Source organism: Dreissena polymorpha, chromosome 6 (assembly GCF_020536995.1).
Source record: "Dreissena polymorpha isolate Duluth1 chromosome 6, UMN_Dpol_1.0, whole genome shotgun sequence".
NCBI lineage: Eukaryota > Metazoa > Mollusca > Bivalvia > Myida > Dreissenidae > Dreissena > Dreissena polymorpha.
Genome location: NC_068360.1, coordinates 14,703,122 through 14,731,059, shown reverse-complemented (window position 1 = coordinate 14,731,059; position 27,938 = coordinate 14,703,122). Strand labels below are relative to the sequence as shown.

General features: G+C 34.3%; 1 protein-coding gene and 1 pseudogene across 1 annotated transcript; both read left to right on the top strand.

Annotated features, from left to right (window-relative positions):
• Window positions 1-2,670: 2,670 nt before the first annotated feature.
• LOC127834663 (uncharacterized) lies at window positions 2,671-27,938 on the top strand (annotated as a pseudogene).
• LOC127834664 (uncharacterized) lies at window positions 6,778-16,623 on the top strand. Its single transcript, XM_052360687.1, has one exon. The coding sequence runs from the start codon at window positions 13,343-13,345 to the stop codon at window positions 14,363-14,365; it is 1,023 nt and encodes a 340-aa protein (XP_052216647.1). The 5' UTR covers window positions 6,778-13,342; the 3' UTR covers window positions 14,366-16,623.

The window sequence follows — 27,938 nt, the reverse complement described above, 5'->3', positions numbered from 1 at the left end:
CAGATCTATATAGATGCCGACTACAACTATTAATTGTATGAATTTGATTTAATTAACATTAAATAAACATTATTTGTCTGCTTATGGTATGATGTTTATTTAATAAACTATATTTATAATTTTATATACATCCGTACAATCTTCAGATGTTTCAATATGTTTTTAAATTGCAATTGATAACAAATGAAGCCCTATAATCTCACCCAGTTGACATTCCCGTATTCTTATACGGTCTCTATGCTATATTAAAAGATATTATTAAACTAATGCGTATACGGGCTTTATTCCATTAAATGCGATATGAACACCTTATTTACGTCTAAACAATCTAAGAAGATTCTTTGAATTATATGTGGTTGATTTCGACGGAAAACTATTGCAGCCCTATCAATCTGCATGTGTTTCGACAGCATTGAAGATTTATAAGTGTTTATCCCGTATGCTATAATCTCTTAATTACATTTAAAACGTAGTGAGTCCCTAATCATCAGCGTCCAGGTCCAAAGTCTGAGCAGGTTCCGATTTTGGTTTCATGCGACGGATAACTACTGAAGCCCGAACAATCTGCATGCGTCCGATAAACTTTACAAGGCATATCTCAGGTTTTTATATGTGATTGGTTTGTGAAAGAAAAATAATAAAGCCCTATAAATCTGCTGGCGTTTCGACAACATTCACATGGCATTCTAAGATTCTTATAAAGTTTACTTGCGACGGACAACCAATGAAACCCTATAAATCTGCATGCGTTTCAACGCATCCTATCAGATTCTTTTATGGATCTAATTTCAACGGGGAACTTGTGATACCCTATTAATCCTTATGCATTGCATGCCAACAACCTTCACAGTGTATTTCACAGGTTTTTATATGGATTTTAAATTTGACGGAAAACTAATAAGTCCTATTAATCTGCATGCGTTACGACAGCACTCGGAGGGCGCGTATACGGTTACAATCGGGGATTGTATGGGATTTTTCCATATACATTTGCGCTCAGTCGACACGAACATCTTAATTTATGGCATTAAATAAGTAATGCAATCCTTATCCATATGCATTCTTATACTGCTTTAATTGCGACTAAAGTATTTTTATTTTAATTAGAGCGATCCATGTAATGGAAATTAAACATGTAAGAGTAAGTGTAAAATGTATTCAGTTGTGACGTAAAACGGTCCGTGAACAACCTTAGTTTGATGGTATACGCACGATGTAATCGTTGTCTATACGCAGATTAATAGACGTCCATAAGTTCCACAATGCTTTTTAATACGTCTCAAGCCATGCGAACATTCTATGGACACAGATAAATATAATGTCATTAGTTATTTAATACAATTACTTGCGAATAAGCCACCTTAATATATCGACTGGATGCACATTGATAGGGTTCCTTTAGCTTTGTAATGCAAGTAAGACCGTATATATGCGCATGTGAATGTTAACTGGGTGCAGATCAACAGATACTCATCATTATTAAACCTGAATGTGGCAGAGTCCCGGTCAACCCCGAACAAGCTACGGTTTATCCCGGTGAAGCCCCGGCAGCGCCCAGATTGTCGCCGGTAATGCCCAGTTGGAGCCCCGGTAAAAGCCGGCAGCGTTCCGGCAAAGCCTCGGTCTACCGTAACTCCGCCGAGACTCACCGGGGCTATCATGGCAACAGACCCTGGCAGAGCTACGGCAACGACCCGGTTTAATCGCGGTCGTCGCCGGTAATGACCAGGCGGAGCCCCGATGTGCCGGTGGCGTCCCGGCAGAGCGCCGGTTTACCAATGAACCTGGCTATACCGGGACTCTGCCGGATTTCACCAGGGCTCCACCTGGGCACCACCGGCGACAACCGGGGCGTTGCTGTAGCTCTACCGGAGTCTGTATGGGCCACGGTGGAGCAACGGTGCCGTCCGGGTTGTTCCCGGTGCCGCGCCAATCGATGCCGGTCCTTCACGGTAACTACCGGTTCATCCCGCAGGTTAACATTTTAATACTTACCCGGTGGAGCGTGGAGCCCCAGTTGTCCCTGGTCGTCCCCGGTTCATCCCTGTCGTCCCCGGTTCATCCCGGTAGAGCCCCGGTTCATCCCGGTAGATCCCGGATCACGCGTCGGGGCTCCACCGGCATCATAGTGAGAGTGGGCCTTAAGACCGTATACGCGCATTTCAATGTACACAGATCAATAGGCAACTATCTCGTATAATCCAGAATTAAATCGTATAAGCACGATGTGAAAGTTATCTGGATACAGATTTATAGGTGCTCATTTGTTCCCCAACGCTATACCACGCGTATAAAACTTGCGAAGATTGTATAGAAGCATGTAAATAGAAGTTACACAATGCACTATAAATCTGTATTCAGAACTCAATCTGTTGTGCACGTCTACATCTAACGCTTACATGCAAATAGAAGTTACACAATCTGCACTATAAATCTGTATTCAGAACTCAATCTTTTTTTATAACGCTATTATAAACCACAATTCTACGACACATTATTGACGCAGACGAATAGGGTTTCATCATAATCTGCACTAAAAATCTGCATTACAAATTCCAATCGTGATACATCGGCTATCTCGGATTCCTCCGTAAGATATGAAATAAATCGTCTGCTGATCCAGAGTGTACAAATTCTAATAGTGCCGCAAAATATACACCTCCCGCTGTACATCACGTGATACACAATCTGCACAAAAAATCTGTTTTCTGAATTCAAACTGTTATGCGCGTCTGCATATAACACTAACCGTTGTTTTGCATGTTATAATTTTTAGCGTAATAGGACTCTGACTGACTTATTATTTGTGTTCTCAAAGTGTATATGTATATTGATGAACAGGTTGCAGTACAAATAAAAAGAGACCATTGCCAAGAACCACAACTGGAGCAACACCAAAAAGCAAAAGGCCATTGTTCTTCACACCTTCAAAACGACCATCATGATCTTCTCCTGGGAAAACCTGCCCTAAACAAGTTGCCGATCAAAGCACACAAACAGTACACACGCAGTGTGACTTTCATGTAAAGGTGTGTGCACTATAATTTTCTTTTTGTGTGTTTATTTGAATGTCAGATTAAGGCTCGAATGGTCATTGTCGGCTTGGGTACTACTTAAAGTACTTACGTGTACCCAGGGTACTCTAAAGTATACTTACATGTACCCCGGGTACGTTAAATATACTTTAACGTACCCTGTCAGCGATTTTCTTTGTCCAATAGGGAAAAGTACCCGTACCGGTCCAATTGGGAAAAATCGAGTCGTGAAAACCTAAAAATTAGGAAAAATCGAGTCGTGAAAACCTGAAATTGGGAAATTGGTGTATTTGATTTTTTTCTACCAAATACTTTAAAATTGAGAACCAAGTGTTTTCAAGCTGTCAATATTATATAAACCTAGGTTCAAGCTATAGAGCTGCAAAGGGAAACTAACAAAATGTTGCTTTAAAAAAAAAAAAAATTTTTTTTTTTTTTTTTACCTTTAATTGGGAATTTAAGGACAGCAATTGGGAAATTTGTATTTTTTTTCATAATTGGGAAAGTGCCGTTTACCGGTACTTTATAAAGAAGGAGGATAATCGCTGCCTGTTGATATTTTTCTGTACCAGAGGCAGGGCTCAACATTAATGGTTGTCCTATTGCCTCTGGCAAGTAAAAGTTGGGTCTGGGCAAGTTATTTTATAATCTAGTTGTCCGCCCGGAAAAGTGCAAAAAAGAACAAAGAGCATTTAATTTAGACTTTAATTGCTGTAATCATTTTGTTAAATGTTCAAAAATAAAAAAGGTTTTGTGGTGTATCATTTTGGTTTATTAAACAATATGAGGTTTACAGTTGATGTGATATTTCATGTTTGGGCAAGTTGCTTTACGTTCAGTGCAAGTAGATTTTGGAAGTACTGGCCTGGTAGGGCAAGTTGGTTTTTCGGTTAATGTTGAGCCCTGAGAGGTGTATTCACAACCAAAATCCGATGTCGTTAAAAGCACTACCGATTACCGTTAAACGATATTGTTTATCTTAAACAAACTTCAATGTAAAAATACTTCATCAGCATGATTTTTCCATGACATAGAGGCCATTTAATAAAAAAAAATATAGCCGACAACGACTGATTTAGGGTTAAAATTCTCCAGTTACGTTTTAGTATATTTACTGTACCCGGGGTACATGTTAGTATACTTAAGAGTACCCGGGGTAGATGTAAGATTACGGATTACAGATGAAATATATTAATATATAATGTGGTGTACAGATGATTAATATGTTAGTAGAATTTCAAACTTTTATTGGAAATCTAAGGCATTTACAATGCTCACCAGGCATATTACAATATATTACTACATTAAAATATCAAGGGAATAACATCATATCAATTATGACATTAAAACGTCAACATTTATTAAATAAAATGGTATTAGGGTTTAATTCAATCTATTATGTACCAGTTATAAATAACCAACCAGCTTTATCAAAGTTTAACAGTGCTTGACACATTTTGGCAGTATTTTTTTTACCTTCTTTATTAGGTACCCATATCCAGATCACTAAGAATGAAAATTTTGTCAAATTCCCAACTGAAAAATTCCCAAAATATGCTATTAAGATTATTTATTGATACATGTATATGCTAGTTAAAATGTTCTTGAATATGGAATACAACATTCACAAGTGTAAAATCTTGGTTGATTTCACAATTTTTTATATATTATATGTTATACAAATTAACAAAAGCTTATATTAACATTTTTTACATTATATTAGGATGTTTTCTTTCCTTATATTTAGATTAACATGTGAAAATTAGCACTTTACAGAAACTACGCACAAAGATTCCCAACCGGGTACTTTCCCAAAAATGAAAAAAATATTGCTGCATTCTGGCCTACAATATTGGATGTTTTTGTAGTGCTTTTAATTGTGTACCTAAAAAATTGTTGTATCCTTTCAGGTGGATGTGAAATACAAAGGAAAGGAGCGATCAAGAATAATAAAGGACATAGTTCAACAGACAGCTTTGAAGCAATTCTAAACAATAAAAGTGAAAAAACTGTTATAAAACATTTAGTGAAAGACTAAAAAATTAAAAATGCTATGATACAAACACTAACCAAAGACATTGAATTTGAAGTTTCCCAACTGCCTAAGAGAAGAGAGACTGCTTTAAAAGTTGTCAGTATTCAAGATCTGCTAACATTCGATTGGGGATCTCAAGCTGAAATACTTAAGCAGAAAATACCGACTCTAATGTCGATATTAAAGTCAAGCATTGGAGACAACCTGAATAATCGCTTGCCTATGTCATTGTAGGTGCAAGCGTCATTCTGAATGGAAGATGTCAGCAGTTGAACCTGCTTCAGTACATCATCGGACTTACATTGGATAGATGTGGACTAAATAAAGAAGTATGCATTTGGAACCCATTACTAAGACAAATTGGTATATTTTAAGGCTATATTACTCGCCCCTGCGTCTAGGTTTAATTTTTTTTGCATTAAAAATCACTATGATAAGATGCTTACAGAAGTTAAAATGAATTGAATTATGAAAAAAAAAGATTTATATTTAAAATCTGTGCTTAATGTAACACATTCAAAAAATAAAATAATTATTTAGAATGTGTGATCATGTGTAAAACTTGATATCAATGCATATAATGTAAACATTTTATCCAGGAGTTGTCACTAGTTACTTGTATAGGCACTCATTAAAATGTTGAGGTCAACAGTACTGAAACACTTGTATGAATTACAGAACAGTAGAAAAGCCTAACGTTTTCTATTCGCTGTTCTTAGATCTTAGTCATGTTTGATGATGATCTGACATAGTGCTCAATGAACAGCTTTAATATTTGCCCTTTAACAGAGTACTTTTAAATGATTTTTTCTCATTTCAGGGTCTCAACATACTGCATGACATAGGATTGTCTGTGTCATACACCAGTGTCCACAACAAGAGGAAAAGTCTTGTCAAACAGCACGAAGACAATTTAAATTATGTTGTCAGAAAGTATGTCAGTGCAAAAATTTCTGAACACGAAAATGTTATAGTGTGTGATTATCAATCAAACATGAACATTGGTGGAGACATTATTCATAATGAACGGGTTTCAAATGTGAACATTGATAGAGACAATGATGTGAACACATTTATTCCAAAACCTTTTGAGATAATTGGCGATAATTTGGATGTCTGCATTGCTCCAACACGGATGACAATGAAAAAGCAAAGACAAAGTTTACATTGGTTTTTAACCATGGTCAAACAAAAAAGAATTACTTATCATGATGATTTAAACAAGTCTTCTACACTGAACCAAAAACAGATATTAGATATTCCGTCATCTGAGTGGATTCCTTCAAGTGAACAAATTGATTCAATTCTAAATAACTTTGTCTTTCATATATCGACAACTTTAATAAAGAACATCAAAATGTTATCTCCAATCAGTGTCATATCCAAGTTACATTGATCATCCGTACACACATATAACATCGAAAAAGTCAATTGTTTTGAACTGTGACCTAATAGATGCCAGTGAAAATTCATCTCAAGGCAGGATAAAAATATTGCAGAATGTCCACGACCTCGCCGTTCCTCATAGTTCAGATACCATATTGCAAAAAGTAGTTTTTGGAGGTGATGTACTGACGAATGAACGTGCTTTTGCAGCTCAAGAAGCTATGCAGAATTGTCAGTCGAAATTTGCAAGTTTAGCTGGCATCATTCACAGACCTGAAGGACTACACAGACAATTTAACTTTCTACAAGTACAAAAGTTTTGAAAGTTTTAACAGTTCTGCCTGTTATAGTTCCAAGTTAATATAGTTTTGCAGTTGGATACAGTTATTACCTTGTTCAAAGTGAGTAAATTTTGTCGTTATAGGGAAAATCTAGGAATAGTTAGCAAGGTGCTGCATTGTTCTTATTCCATGTGTTGTACATTTTGAAATCAGAATATTTTATAAATTGTCTATTATCAGTAACTCATTGCTAAAAACAATGAATATTGGAAACATCAGATATGCAAAATCTATTTTGCATTTAAAAGAAAATTTAAGATACTGTTATTAAGCCAGTATTGACTTTTAACTGCTTTTTAACAACACCTTGTTATCCTAGATATTTCATGTGTGTGTTTATTATATTGCTTGAAGTGTGAATGTGATATTTTCTCTAATAAAATTACATGAATAGAATTAACAAAAAATCAGACCTACCAAATGGAAGAAAGCAATGTTTACTTGGTAATTCACATAAGGGCTTTTTGTGTTCATTTCCATAGAACTCATCAAGTAATACTGATACAGGGCTTTCGTTTAATGAATTGCAGCCAAGGAAGCCTCAAAACTTCCAAGTATCCAAAACGTCTATGTTGAAATTTCATAATATTAAGTGCATTCACTTATTTTAATTTAAATTAACAATATATCTGACATACAATACATGAAAAACATGAAGTAAAAATAGTTATTGAAACGTGTTTTGAATACATTAACAGTGCCCCAGATAATTATTTGGGAAATAGGGTTTTCACCCATTGATTTTGAAAAATAGGGTGATTTCATTCTTGAAATAGGGTAAACTTAGTTATATAATTGCATACCTTATAATCATTTCTGCTTTACATCTGTTGAAGCTGCACACTTGTATTGATTCAATAAAACTGTTAACAATTATAATTAACTTTAATAAACAGATGTTTCATAACATCTTTAACCCTTGAAACAGTCCATAATATAAACTTTAAACTTAAAAAGAATGTTAACACGAATGATTCGGCATTTATTGGGTCTTGCTTTCTTGGTTCAAAAAGTTTGTGATCGACTGATATTTTGGCGCAACAATCGCGGACGTCTTTCGACCTCTCTTAGACATTTTTATTTCGCATTGTAGTAGAAACTGAAAGAACAGACGCTTTACAAATACATGCACAATGAGCGACGGATTAAATCAGATTGAAAACGCATGTATGTTGTCGTAAACGCTGTAATTAAGTTATGAACTCTAGTCCACAGAGCGTTTAAATAACTTTGACTGATTTCCTGCTCCGTCATCCAGGCGCTTTCTGAATAAAAGCGTCGCCGCGTTTCGAAAATAATTCCAAAGAGAAAATACCGAAAATGAGCAAAGCATTTTCGATCGAAGCTATTGTACGCATCAAATTTGACGAATTTGCGTAAAAGTCAAATTGGTTGCGTTTTCAAAACGCATGATATTGTATTTCTTTGCGTTTTTAAACATTTTAATAGGGTGAAAGACGCAGATACGCAGCTTATCTGGGGCACTGCATTAATGTCATCTGATAACTTCCTTTTATTTTGGAAAACTTCCAAAATCAGAAGCCAGTACGTTCAGATTTCCAAAGTTAATCTAAGCCCTGCTGATATGTTATAATGCTCTACAGTTAAGACACAGGGGTAAATTAACAAAAACAGAGACACTGAGGCTTCAGAGTGTTGAGTTCCATTGTAGAAAACTTTTATTTACTCTACATACTGAAAGATATAGACACTTACAAATAATAAACGTCATTAAAAACAAGGCTACATCCGCGGTGCATTCTTATAAGTCTAATATAAGTAGGAAGGTCTCATCTGTGTCACAAACATTACACTAACGCTTTGACGTGCTTGTCACGGTTGGCCCATAAGGGCTGTTAAGACAAGGAGTACGAATACGAATACGAGTAGGCTCTACTTCTCTCATTTTTGAAGGGACCATACTTTTCAAAAATTAGCATTTTCTTCGATTTTTTTTCAAGGAATACTATCAGAATAGCAAACAGTTTGGATCCTGATGAGACGCTACGTTCTGTGGCATCTCATCTGGATCCAAACTGTTTGCACAGGCCTTCAAAATTCAGTTCCCACACTGAATGGGTTAATCAAAGTGAACTGTCCGAATGTCTTGCACGAAACCAAACTGGTTAATTTGGGGTAAAAAATTGGTGTTTAATTATTATTGTCTTCTTTGAGAAGAATTTTGATAAAGTCACATTATTTCGATCATAGACCGTTAAAAATTCAATGTACACTAATGTGGAAAGAAATTTAAAAACCAACCACAAATGTGTTCCTGTTGTGTTTCCACCCGATGACCTTTAGTAAAAAAAATTGGTCAATTGACTATTTTTAAATACAACTATATTTAAGCTCCAATTTTCCAAGCTATTCATTGTCTTTAACCTCGTTTGCGTCAGCAATGGTGAACTGTTTCGTTGAAAGTCCTTTTTCTCATAAACTATCAAAATATCAGATTAAAAGGTCAACCCTTTACCACGTAGATACGTATCTTTACCCATTTTTTTTGTTTTTGTTTGTTTTTTTAAAGATATTTTTTTTTATTATTCAATATCATACCTACAATGTAAACATGTATATGATCATACAACATAGTGATTGTACAAAGCAATACAGTTCAGACATGTTATACAAGATATGCTAATATATATTTTTTTTGAGAGAGAAAAGAAAAGAACAACAGAGGAATAGTTATGAAAAATGATGAGTTGTATAAAGTTGGAAGACAGCATACTGGACTTGTGTGTTTTGTTGTATATTCACAATGATCTTGTCAGATTGAAAAATAAAAATGAGAAAAAAAAACAAACAAAACTATTTTAGAGAGATAAACTAACATTAGAGTGAAATGTATATAAGTGGACAAAAACATTATGAGAATTTAATCCGATTCCATTTTTGTTTAAAGATTTGTAATGTGTCATTACTGAGGGCTATTTCTTTCTCAATTTGGATTTTTAGTTTAAGACTATGGACAAAACAATTAAAATTTGGTACTTGTTTTTTGTACTTCATGTTTAATATAAAATATTTCATCAATATAACCATAAAATTCACAATATTATTACAGTCTATTGATTTCAATGAGTTAATTCCGAAACTTACATTTAAGAAAGATAGTTTAACGTTTAGTTGCTGTTGTTCAAGAAAAGATATTAATTGATTCCAAATAGGCTGGATGTGTTTGCACTCCCCAAAAAGATGTTCTATAGTTTCAATGTTTTCACTGCAGAAGTCACACAGATTTGAGTTAGATAATTTGCATTTAAAGAAATATTTATTTGTAGCTATAATTCTATGGATGTATTTATATTGAAAATTTCTCAGTGTGCTTTCAATAGTTGCTTTATATGGCATGGTATATATGTGTTTCCAATTAAGTTAATTTTCTCCAAAAAGGACTTGCCATTTATTTTTGATTTTGGAGTTTTCTGTAGGGTTTTTAATTTGTAGTGTGTAAAATATTTTATTTGTTTTGTTTTTTCTTCCAAGTATGTTTTCTACAAATGTTGTTTGAGTACATGGTGTATTATTTGTATTGATTTCAGATTTAATATGTATGGGTATGCTTTTGATTTGTGTGTAGTACTCCCGAAAATTATTTGAAGGTATTCCGTATATGTAGCATATATTATCAAAAGAGTAGAAATCCTTAATTCTGGAGTCATATAATTGGTCGACATATTTAATGCTTCGTTCAAACCAGTCTTTATAGAAAAACGTCTTATTGTTTGAAGTTATGTCTTTATTATTCCATAAAATTGTTTTACTGCTGGTTTGGGTTTCTAAATTATGAGTGACATCACTCCACGCTGATAGAACATCAGACAGAAATATGTTTTCGTTTGCAATTTCATTTAAGATAGTATTGCTGATGTTACATTCAAAGAGTAAGGAGTCACCATATTTATTTAGGATTTTCTGGTAGAATAATTTCCATTTGCTCGTGTTGGTATTATCTAGGTATCTTTTAACCCAGCTGCATTTGATTGCATTCAAGAATGAGTCAATGTTCGTTAATTGGATACCTCCATTTTCTACAGATTGAATTAACCGAGTTCTTTTTATTTTATCAGGCGTAATTACCGTCCCATATGAAATTAAATATTGCTGATTTTATATCGTTAATAACATCATTTGGTGGATTTGGGAGAACTGTTAATACATATATTAATTTAGGAAGTGCAAACGTTTTCAATACTGTGTTTTTTTCCGATTAGTGTAAGTTTACGATGATGCCATGATTTTAAGCAGTTTTTAAAATCTGTAATTTAGGTAGTATGTTTTTAAGAACTGTATCCTTTTCATTATTTGTGAAAGTAATTCCTAACGTTGTGGCTTCATCGGATGTCCAATTAAATTTCATTTCTTTTTTATATTGAACATTACTTTGTTTTAATTTACCTACTCGCAGCACAGTACATTTACTTTTGTTGAGTTTAAGACCCGATGTCATTCCGTAAAGGGTGAGCGACTCTATTAGGTTATGGAAAGAATCGTAATTGTCATTTAAACAATAAGTTGCATCGTCAGCAAATAGGGATTGTTTGATTTCTTCTTCAGGTTCTAGTGATATGCCTTTTATGTGTTTATTTGATTGGATGTGATGTGATAGATACTCGATGCAAATAATAAATAGCGATGATGAGAGTGGACATCCTTGTCGAACGCCTCGTTCGATGTTAAAACTGTTTGAAAAGAAGACATTGTTATTGATAATACTGTTAATATCGGTATAGAATAGTTTGACCCATTGAATGAGACTTTGACCAAAGTTCATATTTTCTAAGCAAGAGAACATAAATGAATGATCAAGCGAATCGAATGCCTTTTCAAAGTCTGCAAAGAATATTAGACCAGGATTATTTGAATTGTTGAAATAGTTTATGCATTCTTGGATAAGACGAATGTTTTCACCAATGTAACGTCCTTTTATGAAACCAGATTGAGATTTTGAAATGATTGATGGTAATTTTTTTTATATTCTGTTTGCTATACTTTTTGTTGCAATTTTATAATCATTGTTTAGTGAACTAATTGGGCGCCAGTTTGATAAGGATTCTAAGTTTTTTCCAGGTTTTGGAATAAGTGATATAATACCTTGTTTTTGTAGCGTAGTTAAGTTTTGGTTGTTAAATGAATAGTTAAGTGAATTTATTAGATGTGTTTTTATATCATTCCAGAATATTTTATAAAATTCGATTGTGATGCCATCGGATCCTGGGCTTTTGTTATTTTGCATTTCTTTTAGGGCTAATCCACATTCATATTCATTAAACAATCCGTCGCACAGTTGTTTTTCTTCCTGGTTTAAAGCGTGATGTGTATTTTTAAAAAGGGTGTTATTTTCAACATGTTTTCGTTTATAGAGGGTTTCGAAAAATAAACATTGTTCTTCTAGTAGTTGAGTTCTGTTTGTTATGTCTTTGCCATTGACTACTAATTTGTGTACAGTTTTTTGTTCACTTCTACGTTTTTCAAGGTTTGCGAAATATTTTGTATTTTTTTCATTATGTTTAACATGCTGTGCACGCGCTCTTAGTATTATTCCATTGAGATGTGTATGATAGATTCCATCTAATATTTGTTTTTTTAATGTCATTTCATTTTCAATGTCGGTGGTATCATTTGTGTTTGTTTGATGCAATTGTTTTTCAAGTGTTTCAATGGTTTTGATGGTTTCAGTTTCAAGTTTGTGTGTTTCTTTTTGTTTAAATGATGTGTATCTAATTGTTGTGTTACGTATATTTCCTTTAATTACTTCCCATAAGGTGTTTGGGTTTGCATCTTTATTATTTTGAACTGTATTTAATATTTCCTGTTTTATTTGTGTTTGATATTGTGTATCTAATAAGATGCTGTTGTTAAGTATCCTGGGCCTCTTTCAGGTTGTATATTGTGCAGTTTAAGTTCAACTAGAGAGTGGTAAGTTATAAATCCTGGTTTTATGTTACACGTGTCAATAATGTTGCAAAGAGATTCAGATATTAAAAAATAGTCTAATCTACAAAATATTGTTGGTTTTGTGTTTGAGTGCCAGGTGAATTTGCTTTCGTTTGGGTATGCTGTACGCCAGATATCTATCATATTGTAGTTTTCAATTATGTTATTTAAAATGTTTGTATTTTTAGTATGAGTATAAAGGTTTCCATTCTTTTTATCCAATAATGGGTTTAGGACAGTATTGAAATCACCACCGATTATAATATTTTTATCTTGGTTATAAATTATAAAGGATTGTACTTTACCCATTTGTAGTCCCTTAAAAAGTTACATTGAATTGAAGACCTTTCTTACTAGGTTCAAGTTTTTAAGGCTTCATTTACAACCCTTAGATACCGATGAGCAGCAAACAGCATAAAACCTGAACAGACTGCGAGTTACTCGCAGGCTGTTCTGGTTTTATGCTGTTTGCACATAGCCATTTTCACTTTGCTTCTTATGAAAGAAAGGGTTAAACAATAAATTACAAGATATATATCCTTTTCACGTAACCAATATGAATCAGAATTTCTTATTTATGTTTATAAAAAAAATTCTGTTTAATGCATAGGCCACATCATTTATTCATTGATGATGTCCTAGATGCCTACTTAGTTGGGGCATTCCTTGATGTCATGGACATGGAAGATGTGACTTCTGATCCCTCATCTCCACCGTTACTCCATCTGATGAGCCCCAAACAACAAGTGAGGTGGTTAAATGAAATTTCATTAAGGATAATTGACAATTTAAAATTAAATGAACTGTCATCAGTAAATGAACCACGTGACAATTTACTGGCTCTGAATGCAGAGGATGACCAGCTGAAAGCATTGAAGCAGGAAGATATATACAAGTGCCCACTTAGCAACAGAACATACACATGTAAACAGGTTTCCTGGTTTAAAAAACATCTTAAGAAACTTCACTGGACATTCCACACTGTCAGCACAGATGTTAAAGCTACAAATGCAGTTCAACATGTTCTGTTCATGTCATTGCTTTTTAGAGACACCATGGACTCTTACAAGATGGGAGATGGTGAGCGAATACTAAGAAATGCATATTTTGAATGGCTGTTTGATAGTTCTGTAAAGCATACAAAATACGAATTATGGTTATGGCGAATGATTTCCTATGTTATTTCTATACTGGGAGTTGAAGACAGTTTTGAGTACCTTTGGAACATGACTGTGAATTTAAAGGGGGGTATTTATAACAACATTCCAAATGACAACTGCGTAGAGTTGCAGGTAAATAACATAAAACGGGAACTTGCAACCCAGGGTGCTAATAAATCATATCAATCAGCCAAAAACATTTGTATGACTACTCAGGTGGTAGATGCTATCCGTGAACAATTGGTTCGTACTTCCAAAACAGTCAGATCTAGAAGGGAAAGGCCAGTGGTTGACAAAACAAATGATATTGTTCACATGGTAAAATTCCTTAGGCAGCAGGGTCCTGTGAAAGATTTGGCTTGGAAAAGATATAGTTCATTCAAAGATCCAATAAAATGTATTGATGCAGATGAATTACACATTTGGATTAACAGGCAGAAAACAATTGCTAGCATTTTAATGTAAATTGTTTACAGTCATTGAAAGGGATCTGTTGAGAGGAATGTGCAGTGTACAAAAATCACAAGTTTTTGTACTCTTGCCCTAATAAAGTTGCTAAGTTATTGCACTGTGTCCATGCCAAGTTTTGTCTAGCCCATGTCTTGAAAAGTAAAGGTGTCAACTTTTAAATGTTATGTGTAGATATATCTATATTTTAATGCACAAGGACCATAATTCTTGTACATTTGTATGCAGTATTACCATTTTTTTCATGCTTTATTTTTGTCCGGTCCATAACTACAAAAGTGTTAAACGTATTCACTTAAAATGTTATAGATATTATGTATATGCTGTAGTTCTTTAATGTGAAGTGCAGCGTCTTGTAGAAACCACCCTGTTTGTCATTCTGTACGTTTGCCACATGTACATGTATGGGCCATATCTAGAACACGATAAAGTTATTATCTTGAAACTTCCTTTGATTTCATAAAGAAGAAATGCAGTGCAGAGTGACCATAGCTCTTGTTATTGCTATTTGTTTTATCATCATGTTTATCTTTGACCTTTCCGAAATAAATCTTGCAATTTCATTAAACGCCAATGCATTGAATAAAACATGTTTCTGTCCCCATACACAACTTTGACCATTGCCATTGGGGGGGCCCTGTGTGTGTAACATAGTTCTTGTGTGGAATGAATAATAAATAAAAGGCGTGTAATGGTTTTCACAATCTATTATGAATGTATGTGAATCGCATATCCAGTTGATAGTAACTTTTGTGAACTGTATGTCTTAATTTCCTCGCCTCACTTTTGTTGTTCTTAAAAAAAAGAAAATTTTAGCTGAAAACAGGGTGATTTGCTGATCTAAATTTCCAAGTGTTGAATATTGACAGTTTTGAAAATCATATCTTGTAAAACTCACTTGCAAGATACCTTTGTATTAATGTTGCAAGCTGGTAAAACATGAATTAATTTGGTTTGCTTACCTAGAAATTTTATACACTATACTTGTGCAAATATTTTAAATGTAGATTGGTAAAGGGTTAGAATTTTTGTTGTTTTATCATCCCTATGCCATATCAATTAATTGATGATGTAAAATGGTGAAATGGTATTGTGTACACATTGAATGTATATTTTAGTGATATGATTGCTATTTTACCTTTTATAAAATACTGAAGAGTATGAATCTGCTTACTGTATGCATATTTCTTAATTCCAAATAAATTTATCATGCATACAATACAGTTATACATTTACTGTTACTCATGTTGGAGCTTGCTTAATTATTAATGACATAATTGTATAACTTCAATTGAAGCATGAATTTCACACACTTCTTTGGATTCATTTAAATATTATAAATAATAATGTTATTTATGATATTGTTACCTCATTTAGGGCTTTTTTGGGTTGTAGGGGAAGGGGCCTTTAGCCCTTAGGTTGGGGAAATTTCACGCGTGATTTTCCACTTTTGGGGAAATTTCATGCGTGATTTTCCACTTTTGGGGAAAAATCGCGCGCGTTTTTTCCTTAATAGGGGAAAAAATTTAAGGGTCTTACTTTTACTGTTAATTTGGTTAAAAAACACAAAAAAGACTGTTATTTTCTTCATACATCAATATTTGTGGTTAATTAACATGTTATTACACAATTTCACAGAGGCATTTCCCTGTTTTTCAGTCCTTTAAACATCTCCACTAACGCATCCATGTCCTCCTCTGTCAGTTGGTCTGGCCCTGAAAGTTCTTGAAAGCTGCTTATACGCATCAATAACCGCGTTATTCGCAATTTTTTGGGGCTTTTCCCGGTAATTTCGCCAGTTATGCGACATTTTGCCTTTTTTGTTGACATTTAACGTATGCGAGTTGACAGTTATCGTAAATCGGCCAAGAGAGGTAATAATTGTCGTAACATTTATACAGGTTACACATGCCCAATTCATTTCCTTCTTTGTTATATATAGAATTCGCAATCTTTGATCTCAAATTTCACCATGTCAGACCTTGCGAGTGATAAGGTTGGTAGAAGGGTCGTGCGGTTAACTGTCTTGTTAATATATATGCATAATTCAGGGCTTATATATTTGACTCTTTACGACCTTACATTTTCTTACCAATACGAAAATGGAAGTATCTGACCTTTATTATACGTACTTAGTAAAAGTGTGTGGATGTATCAAATAATTGCACGCACCATTCCATACTTACGTGCATTAGATGTAGACGTTGGTACAACCACGTCTGTCAATACTTTGATAAAGTACACATGTTTCGTGTCTTTATAGGCGCGAGAAATTGGCAGAAATGTCCGTCATGCGTCCCAGTGTAAAGTCACCGACGCAGATCTCCAGGACATCTTCACAACACTGACTAACCTGCTTAGTGACCAAACGAGTCTTACACTTGACGTCACTGCTCTGGAGGCTGTGAAGAAACTAGAAGAGGTATAAGTTAGTGTTCATTTACAAACTTTTTTGTTGCGTGCGTTTGTATTCAAAATATAAGGGACGTAAGGGTCGGACAAAACTTCTTTTCAGCAATAAAATATTAAAGCATGTATGATTTGTAAGAAATACCTAAAAACGGTGTATTTATCGCAATAATTTATTACCGGCACGTGAATTTTAAACTTCTACAATACATTTTGGATGACAACTTTAATTATACGTATTTGAAATGGACTAATGTCCTTAATATGTAGAGACAAAAAAAAACGCAAAAAACATTCGTTTTTGTTAAATTTAAATCTACATGTATCCAAAATGTATACGTTTCCATCAAGTTTATTACTGAGCGTATGTATTATTTATAATATGGAATGCAGGCTGGGTATGCCTCCAGCATTAAAATCAACTATAACCATATAATGGTGAAATTGCCGCATAACATCTCGAAATCATTTTTGTCGGTCGTGACAAGTTTTCCCCATTTGTCAAAGCAAACTGCTAGATTTTCTAATCCAGAAATTATTTTCCACGGTGATGTGTATTTTAATAGATCGTTGATATTACATTAATAACATAAGCTTTAATGAGAAGTTATGAATCAGGCATTTTAAACTACTTATATATAATTGCTTTAAAACGAAGAATTACATTTACAAAACTAGAACTTCTTCATACAGTTGTACATACTGGTTTTATGTAAAACTTGCTTAATGGGTAATATGTGTTTGTTGTTTCACATTCCAAAAATATTTTATCCAAAACAGCTGCAAAAGGAGACATTAAAGATAACCACGGGGGAAATGATTCATTTGCTAGACGCGGCAAACAATACGCTCAAGAAAGTTCAAAATATTGCCGATAAATCTCTGAATGAGATGCAGGTGTACCTTAAACAGTGTAAAAAGGATCTAAAGTCACACACAGACAAATGTAAACATGAACTGGATGACCATACTTCCAAATGTACAAAGGCCATAGATGGACATGCTAGCAAGGCTGTGGAATCGACCTATGAGCACTCTTGTAAAGGTATGCATGATTTTGTGTTCACTGTAAGTTGTCTATTGATAGCTCCGAAGGCATATTTCGGATAATTTATCAAGTATGTGAAAGCCTATACTTAATCTCAGTTTGCATAGTTAATAAATCGCTTGTTCGACAACAAACTGTTTAGATAAATGTTTGTCAGTATGTTTGCTCATAACTTGAGGATTGAAAACAATTATGCGATTATGAACGCTACGGGCAAAACAGAATTAGTGTGTACATAGTGTTATCTATTGAAAATTCAGTTATATGTATAAGTATTCGATTTCTCCGGCTTGAATTGTACCGCGCATTTAGCCTTACTCCAAAAAACAAAATTCATACTACATTTGCACAATGTTTCCCGTGTGCATTCCACAATATGTTCTATTCATGTAGAAAGTTCAAGCTCGAACGACAGCGCACAACTCAATTTCAGTTTTAAATGTTGTAAGCGTATTCCAGACTCATAAAACAGGATTATATAGACGCCTAAATCTACACCATTGAACAAGGATCAGGATTAATTACTATCATATCCAATTGTAATCAAGTTTCAGAATAAAGTATTTTATTCTTGTTTAGGTGCTTTGATTACAGACAAAAATCGTTTTAAGAGATGTAACAATTTACAAGTTCCAATATTTCTGTCAAGCAAAGTCAGACAAAACGGCTGACTAATTCATGCAAGTAGGTTAAATTTTTGGTGATTTTTTTGTGAGCCGAAATTGTTAACAATATCTTTATATCATATGCCGTTGAACGTTATGGTAATAATTGTACAGCAATGACAGTTCTTCCAACATTATTAAATTCAATGACATATCTTATTACGTTAGATTTTGTGAGCCTTGTATTAAAAGGTCGAAATCAAAACATGCAAGTGTTGTCTGCAAGCTTTGCACTGCATTTCTTTGTGAAGAATGTAGAGATAAACACCAAAGTGATACAAGTAGAAAACACAACATTGTTAATGTTCAGAGCATAGATTTCGCTAACTCTTTGGATATGAAAGGAATCGAAAGATGTAGGAAACACTTTAAAGATATCGAGTTTTTCTGTGAGGATCATTCAGAATTATGTTGCACCACGGAGTGTATATTGATAGGAGATGAATCGAGTATTTGACCCTTACTGTAGTAAATTCAATCTTATGCAAATACTATTCATCCGATTATTGGTTTATACGTTATCTTGTTGCTTATTAATTCCTCTTTCAAAAAAAATATAACTTTAAGTATATTCCCGTTGTTATTAATTGATTTATAGCGAGTTAAACACAAGAAATACACATTTTATGTTTTACCATCGCGCGTTTTAACGTGTTGTGGCTATCGATCTTTTACAATTAGCGTACAGCGAAGCGCCGAGGTTATACATTTTGGTGTACCCACTCACGTCTTTCGTTAAATTATAGTTTCATTTCTCGGCCGATTTTGACAAATTATATATCATTAGAAAGCTTACGTTACGTAGTAAACAGATATATAAATATATATTAAGTTTTTCTTCTGATTTCGACAGCCCGGCGAGTTATAACTTTAACTTAAAAAATATAATAAGATGGCAAAGGAAATTCAATGGCCGGTATCTAAACAAAAGCATAATCGCCAAGACCGTAGCATCAGTTCAGTGCGTTAGGAACGCGCGCTACATTTTCCCGCCTTCATTCCTTAATTACTTTCGTTTTTAAACAATTTTTTTTTCTATCGTATACAGAATTCTATTCTCCTAAGCAAGATGTTATTTTTAAAACTGAACTCCAAATATAAACGCTACAAATCGGTATAAAGTACGAACATGTCAAGCGTAAATCTAGATTCTAAAACTCCAAAACGGTATGTTATTTGCAAAAGTTAAAGTTATAACTCGCCGGGCTGCCGAAATCACAAGAAAAACTTAATATATATTTATATCTCTGAAAACTACGTTACGTAAGCTTTCTAATGATATATAATTTGTCAAAATCGGCCTAGGAATGAAACTATAATTTAACAAAATACGTGAGTGGGTACATCAAATTTATAACCTCGGCGCTTCGATAAAAGATCGATAGTTACGACACGGTCACGTGACTTAGACACAACAAGATATTTGGCTTAACGGTCCCGTTTCTTATCCGTGTAATCTAGAGTCCGTGGTTGCACTAGCTGTGTTACCATGCACCGGAAATGTGACAAATTTAATGAAATAAGTCACCTCTCTGGAGAGGAAGATACAGAACTTAGAGATTTAAAAGGTGCGATGTTGAAAGCGAATTCCGATATACTAACGTTATCAAATGGATTCAGTCAGTCAGAACGTTACGTGAATGACTTGATTAAAGACATGAAGGAACGCATTATACACTTATTTGAAGATGCAAAGTCTAAATTGTTGGAAGAAGCTGATAGCTTGATATCTAAGAAAATGACAACATACAGCAAAAAGCGTGAACTATTAGCCGATTCTGAGAAAAAAAATTGTCAAAATGCTTCCAGTCTATTCTGAGGTGCTTGAACACGGAAGTCCACAGCAATTGTTCATAGTTGCCCGAACCATTGACGGAATTCTTAAAGAATTTGAAAGTCACAGCAAGGAGCACGATAACTCGTCGTTCTCTATAAAAATGAATTTACATTTTGTATGCGAGATTTCCAACCTTGCTGAAAATGTAGTTGACGTCTTAAAGTTTAACGCGGAACAAACAATTCCAGAGAAAGGTTGATATTTTCTATAATTGAACAAAATATTGTGTACCTATTTAAATAAAATAAATACAGCTTTAGTATCATTTATCAGCTGTTTCTATAAGTGCATGTACCACTTACAAATATTGTTACAGGCGAGTGTTTTTGTTTTCCTTATATCTGTATTAGGTAAACTCCCAACAACAAATATGCGAGTGAAGCTTCGAAATATATTCATGTACTTAAAATACAAAACTTGCAAAATACTTCTTATTAATCATACATATTGTTTGGTTATGCTTCTAAAACATTACTTTAAATATATTCCAAAACCGGAAAAATAAGCACGAGTTTTATGGTTTTATAAATACATTCATATATCTGTTTACATGGCTGATTCAACATAATGCCATCATAAGTAACAACAAACATAACAGATAAGGAGAATCCCAAAATGAATGTTAGATTTCCTTCAAACTACTCAGTATGATTGCAGTTCCTAATAAAATGGTTTGATTTTTTTCAGAAATGCTTTTACTCGGCTCAGAAGGAGCTGTTGAGTCCGTAGAAACTGATACGGTTGATAACGGTAATAATAATTGTACTGATTACTTTTAAGATACTGTAATTGATATGTTTTCATAATCATGCAGTAGTCGTTTTATTTCAATAAATATAGTTTATGGGAATTATTGGTTTACTTTGAAGATAGTTTACAGTATATAACGTGCACTGTGCACAATTTTCTATTTTCCAGAAAACGATTTCAACAAGTGTTTGATACACATACGGCTAATTATTTGGGGACAAAGATTTGTAATCAACATTTTAACATAAATTCTTTCAGAATAATGTTATCGATGAGTTAAGTAAACAAGCAACATAAATATATTACACATATCGTAAGATTTTGAGCTCTTTGTTTGTAAACTTTATGCCCACAGGTGTTCGACATTATGATCATTTTGATTTAAGCATAGTTACTTCCAGTTCCGGAGCCTTACTTATAGAAATCAATGCTTTATACAAGTAATCATTATTGGCACCTTTTTATTAAGGGCTATTTTGAAGTAAGCTGTTGCATTTATTATCGTTTTCTTGTTATGCAATCAATTTGAAATTAAAGTTGTCTTTTTGCACAGAAATGTCGTCCCAAAAATATTTTACACTGGTAACTTTGTCTGTTTATATTTTTATCAGAATTATATGAATATATATAAGTATTTGAAAAAAGCCCCAGATAAATTATATCCTTAGTCTCGTATTTTGATGAAATGTATTTTCATGCGACTATGCAACATATCAATATAAAGAAGTGAAAGTCTAGCTGCTGGAGCAGTATTGCATTCTCATTATAAACAATTAGTTGGTTCTTTATTTAAGGCAAGTGACCAATTGCAAAAACAATACGTAACAGCACAATACGAAACAACATACACACATAGGAGAATAAAGCTGGGGTCACCGTCTTGGAACGGTCAATTCAAAGCATTAGGGGTTTAAACCGGTGTTAGAGCGCTCAACCTCACACTTGGCCCAGCAATATTCATGATACATATAAGTGTAAATAAAATTTAACCTCATAGCATTAACACGTAATATTACCATAACACGTAGTATTACTATAACTTGTGGAACTAATAGTTACACCTATTTTTCAGGCTCGTGTGCAGCAAGTGCTACGTCACCACAGCTAAAAATGGAGCTATTGTTATCCACTGATCTACAAAAAACCGGCGACGAGGATCAGGACCCTTTCCTTACGGGACTGGACTTTTTGCCAGATGGAAAACTTGTAGCGATTAATAATAGAAATATGAAATGTATCATAATGGATAATCGTCTTCAGAGACTGGGAACTCCTTACAAGTTCAAATCGAATCCAGATGACGTCGCATGTATTTCGCAAAATAAAGTAGCTGTGACAATGTCTAATAAGACTATTTGTTTTCTGACCGTGAGCCCCAAGTATTTCATCAGTCTCACCAGACACATAAATTCATCCTCCTATGTAGATTCTATATGCATGATGAACAAATCGACGATGTTGGGCAGCTGTTATCACGATGTGCGTCCAGCGCGTATGATATCAATAGATGGCACAGAGTCTGACTTCGTTAAGGTGGTATATGAACCGAAAACATATAATATTGGTGGAAACAAATGTACGTTTGTCGCTTCTAAGAACACCCTGGTCATGACTGATCGTTTCGCACATACGATTTTCTTCTTTGACGTTGGGACAGGGGTTGCCAGAATTATCACTAATACAACTATACAGGAGCCAAGGGGAGTATGCGTTGGCCTAGGAGACACGGTGTTGGTGAGCAGTATGGGAACACATTCCATCGTGCAGCTAAATGTTAAGGGTGACTTACTTAGTGTCTATCCGGTCGATATAAAAAATCCATTCAACTTGTGTACAAGTACAGATGGTACCCGACTGGCTATTACAAATGGCGGTGTGCGTCTAAAACAACTTTGTTTGTACACAATACAAGCAAATGCTCCACAGGCATAACAACTGTTATATGTGCACCTATACGCATTATCAAAGCATATATGCTTCTGTTTAATTCAAATTAGTGTGCGGTTTAATTATGCATTATGTACTAGATTATAATGTTTTAGTGTGTGTATAGATATAATGTTATACATGCAGTATAATTTGATTGTTTAGCGTTTCACTATATTAGTATTTTTGATCATGATATGAAACTGAGTCTTCTGCATACTTAACCTTTACGGTATAGCTGTATATTAAATATGATCACGTCAAACTCTTTTGCACTTTTATGATCATAACATCTCAAATTTTAACTAAAAAGGCCAGTCTAGAACTGAAGACACTGGTTCTAATAACAACTCTAATAAACAAATCATTTTCACAAAATACAATATATTTTCCACGCTTTCACAGTCTGTATAGGGCATTAACAACTTACCATTACCTAAAATGGGCCAGCAATAAACAACACTTATTTAACTTGCGGATAAATCTTCAAGTATACAAAGAGGTAGATCGCGCATACATCTTTTGGGAAATGGTATGTATGTCAATTTGTGCTTTTTTTACACTCTGTTATTAACCAGGTTTTCCGAAGGAAAAAACTGGTTATTAGATTGGCGAATGCGGGCGGGCTGGCTGGCTGGCGGGCTGGCGGAATAAGCTTGTCCGGGCCATAACTATGTCGTTCATTGTCAGATTTTAAAATCATTTGGCACATTTCTTCACCATCATTGGACGGTGTGTCGCGCGAAATAATTACGTCGATATCTCCAAGGTCAAGGTCACACTTTGAGTTCAAAGGTCAAAAATGGCCATAAATGAGCTTGTCCGAGCCATAACTATGTCGTTCATCGTCAGATTTTAAAATCATTTGGCACATTTGTTCACCATCATTGGACGGTGTGTCGCGCGAAATAATTACGTCGATATCTCCAAGGTCAAGGTCACACTTTGAGTTCAAAGGTCAAAAATGGCCATAAATGAGCTTGTCCTGGCCATAACTATGTCATTCATTGTGAGATTTTAAAATCATTTGGCACATTTGTTCACCATCATGGGACGGTGTGTCCCACGAAAGAATCACGTCAATATCTCCAATGTCAAGGTCGCCACGACTAAAAATAGATTTAAAAAAAAAAAAAAAAACTTACAAAGGGGGTTAATTTTTTTTGGTCATTTCAAAAGTTCAGTTTGAGTTTTCTCCCTTTATCAGATTTTTTTTTCACAATGAAAACCTGGTTTTGTGACAATTTTGTCCCTTGTTAGTAATTTGCCATCCCGATTTGATACATTCCGTATAGCAGTCATTGAGACAAACGTGCAATATGTGATTCGATTGTTGTATGTGCATTTGAATGTAGACCAATTAACTAGTATAAACGTGTAAACATGTAACAGGACGGAATATCTTTACTTGAAATCTAAAAAATAAGCTGCCTATTAGTTGTCTTGAATGGGACAGCCGCAACCATTGTTTCTACAAAGGTGTCGCTTTTCGAACCTGTGTGATTTGAGCGGTGACTGCCGGGAAGTGCTAGTTTAATTTTGCGCCAGCTCGTGCTTGAGACGCTTCCACTGGACATTTGCAATACAATCATAGTAATGTTGTGACGTAACTTCGTATACGCACGCATTTTGTGCATCCTTCAATTCACTTAAAAATTCTGCTCTGCCGGTTTTGGTTGAATAAACAAACGTGTTCATCTCTATTTGTTTGTTTGTATACAGCTTCAAAAGTGAAAGCAAAGAACGTTTTAACGGAAGCGGACTTATTTTATAGTCGTTTTTCAACAGAATGTTTCCAGTGTTTGTTGATGTAATGATTTACTTAGTTTGAGCATGGCTTTCATTAAAACTGTATGAAACTCATAAAAACTGTTTAAAACTTATCATTGTTTTGAATTTGTTGTATTGTTTACGGACTATATCTTGGTGTATTCACATTTAGGCATAGGTGGCTTGTAATTAGTTACAGGTATAGAAGTTTGACACAAGTAGTGAAACCACATATCAATGTATTATTTTTAGTATTTACCTGTTTTTGACGATGCTGCAAAGCATCGTCTAAGTTATCATACCAGTGAAAAAATCTTCACAATGGCGACCTATGTGAAAGACCGAGCCAGTCCGATTGAGATAGCTCGATTTTTCTAATCGGCATTCCTCGCTGATTATCAGTGATAAAGGTTAATATTAATAGAACAGCATATCCTGGGGAAACAGATTCAATGAGTGTATCAGAACGTTAATTTTAAATTAGAAATTTTACATCCATTTTATTTTTATGGACCAATGAAACAACTATATATTTTCTCTATTTTGTTTGATATTTGTTCTCGATTTTGTAAATAAATTGCGAATGAAAACATGTAAAATTAACTTTTTACGTGATTACAAAACTAAAGAATGCGAACAATTTCGAACCTGCAAATTGTAAACGCTGCACTGCTATGATATAAATAGATAAAAGAACATGTCTTTGCGTAATTGTCCGTCCCGCTAGCGCAGTTGTAAGGACGTTCGCTTTTCACCTCTACGACACCGGTTTTATTCCTGCTCCCGGCGCAATGTTATATTTTGTCTGTTTTGTGGTCACCATTCCGGACAGGTGTTTTTTCCGGATAATCCTATCCCCCCGCAGCATAAGACCATATAAAAAATTAAAAATATTTCAGCACAAAACAAATAGCTGGAAATTGCAGCTATCATTCAAAATTCGTCCCATCTGTCGTCAATCTAATCTTATTAGGTAGGAGTGCTGGACAAACTCCGGATCCCAATATTATGAAGCCTCAGCGCGGAGGTAACTCATTACCTTGGAAAACCACAAATACACACACTGGGTGCAGCCTAGGCGCGTATAGACTTAAACAAGGCAACAAACTCAAGTGCGGGCACAATCATTTTAAATTTACATATTGAATACGATATTCTAACAGAAATTACACAACCACCTAAGTGTGCATACCATGTTGATATTTCGTTCGACTGTTAGATTTCAGCATATGCATGTATAAGGTTATATCGCCTTGATTAGTTAACTAATCCATATGTTCCTGGGCGAACTCGGATAGTCAAGTGCTCTTACGATTGAGCTCACCTGGTCCGGCTATGTGCTCATACGTACTCTCGAGAATCATCATGAAGGTATTGCCATACTTAATGAACAAGAATGTGACCCGGCCCCCAGTTTCGCTCAATGGGTCAAGTTACCCACGGGTACTACTTCCCCGTACCCCTAAACTTGTTTTCGTACCATAAATGTTTTGTACCCAAATTTTTTTCGTACCAATTTTTTTTTCGTACCCAAATTTTTCGTACCCAAATTTTTTATCGTACCCAAATGTTCGTATCAACATACACAATTGTGGTGATATAGATAAACTTAAATTTATGTTTTATATCCATCCTCTTCAAAAGCATCGTCACACCAGTACTGTCAGTACTTTGATTAGATATGGCGTCAGTTGGGGTATTATTCTTCACTTCTGTGACCAGCTCGAATTTAAAGAGTTTTCAAGTACTAGTACTCCGTGGTTAGTATAATACAAAAAATAAGTATCAATCGACAATACAAGGGACGCGTATTCATCATCATGGTGCTTTCTACAAACCAAACTGATAACCGATCAATCTGTAGAACTAATATCCGTGTAGGGACGGTCTCTTCTCAGTTTCGGACTCTAAGTCACGATCAATCTGTAGAACTAAATTGGTGTAAAAAAATATCAGTTTGCGGTTTGTGCATTTATTTGATTAATATTGGTAATATAGATGTACATGAACTCACCAATACGAAATGTGATGTTGACTTTGTGGATAATAAACAAAGGACTATCATTGATTTTACATATTATGATATTTTACATGATTAAGTATTTGCAAATATATTTCGGATATAAACTTTTTACTCACACCGGCTGAATTGTATATACGTCATTCAAGATTTGCAAATACATATTTCAGGACCACGGGTATGTTGTTCGATACCTCGAAGAACCAGCACTTCAGGTTCCGAGTGGAACCGATGAGGACAGACCCGGTAGAGCACTTACCCATGTCGGACTACAACATGCCGTCCACTAGTGTGGACCTTAACAGCGCAAGAGTCCCGGACAATCTGTACAATTAATTTCAGTGTAGGGACGGTCGCTTCTCTGTTTCGGACTCTTAGTCACGATCAATCTGTAGAACTAAAATCCGTGTAGGGACGGTCTCTTCTCTGTTTCGGACTCTTAGTCACGATCAATCTGTAGAACTAAATTGGTGTAAAAAAATATCAGTTTGCGGTTTGTGCATTTATTTGATTAATATTGGTAATATAGATGTACATGAACTCACCAATGCGAAATGTGATGTTGACTTTGTTGATAATAAACAAAGGACTATCATTGATTTTACATATTATGATATTTTACATGATTAAGTATTTGCAAATATAGTTATAGCAGTTATCAGTTATGATAATCAATGTAAACGTCTTCAATAGGTGTGTTTGCCATGCTGTTATCTAATGCGTGTTAAAGATTGATTTCAGACCCCGTTAAAGATTATCTGACATAAGATAAGTAGAATATCCAAAGAAGATTTTGCTTTTTCAATAAGTAACGACAGCGACGTTTAAATAATTACGTTCCGTTTAAGTGTAAATTTTGGTTTTCTAATTGAATGTCATGATATATTGTTAACTCTAAACATTTATTAATACGTGTGTACATTAAATTGTATTAACCGATACATTAATAATAATATAACATTTTAATAATTACCAACTGCATGTACAGGGATAGTAATCAATTGTTATAAGTGGCACTAATCTATCTTGTAATATATATTTTATGCAACTGTTTTGTGGTTTATGTTTAATCAATATTTAAAAAGTTGAAATGTCTATTTTATGCAACATTGCAACTGTTATTTATTGTTTTTATGTTAAGTTAG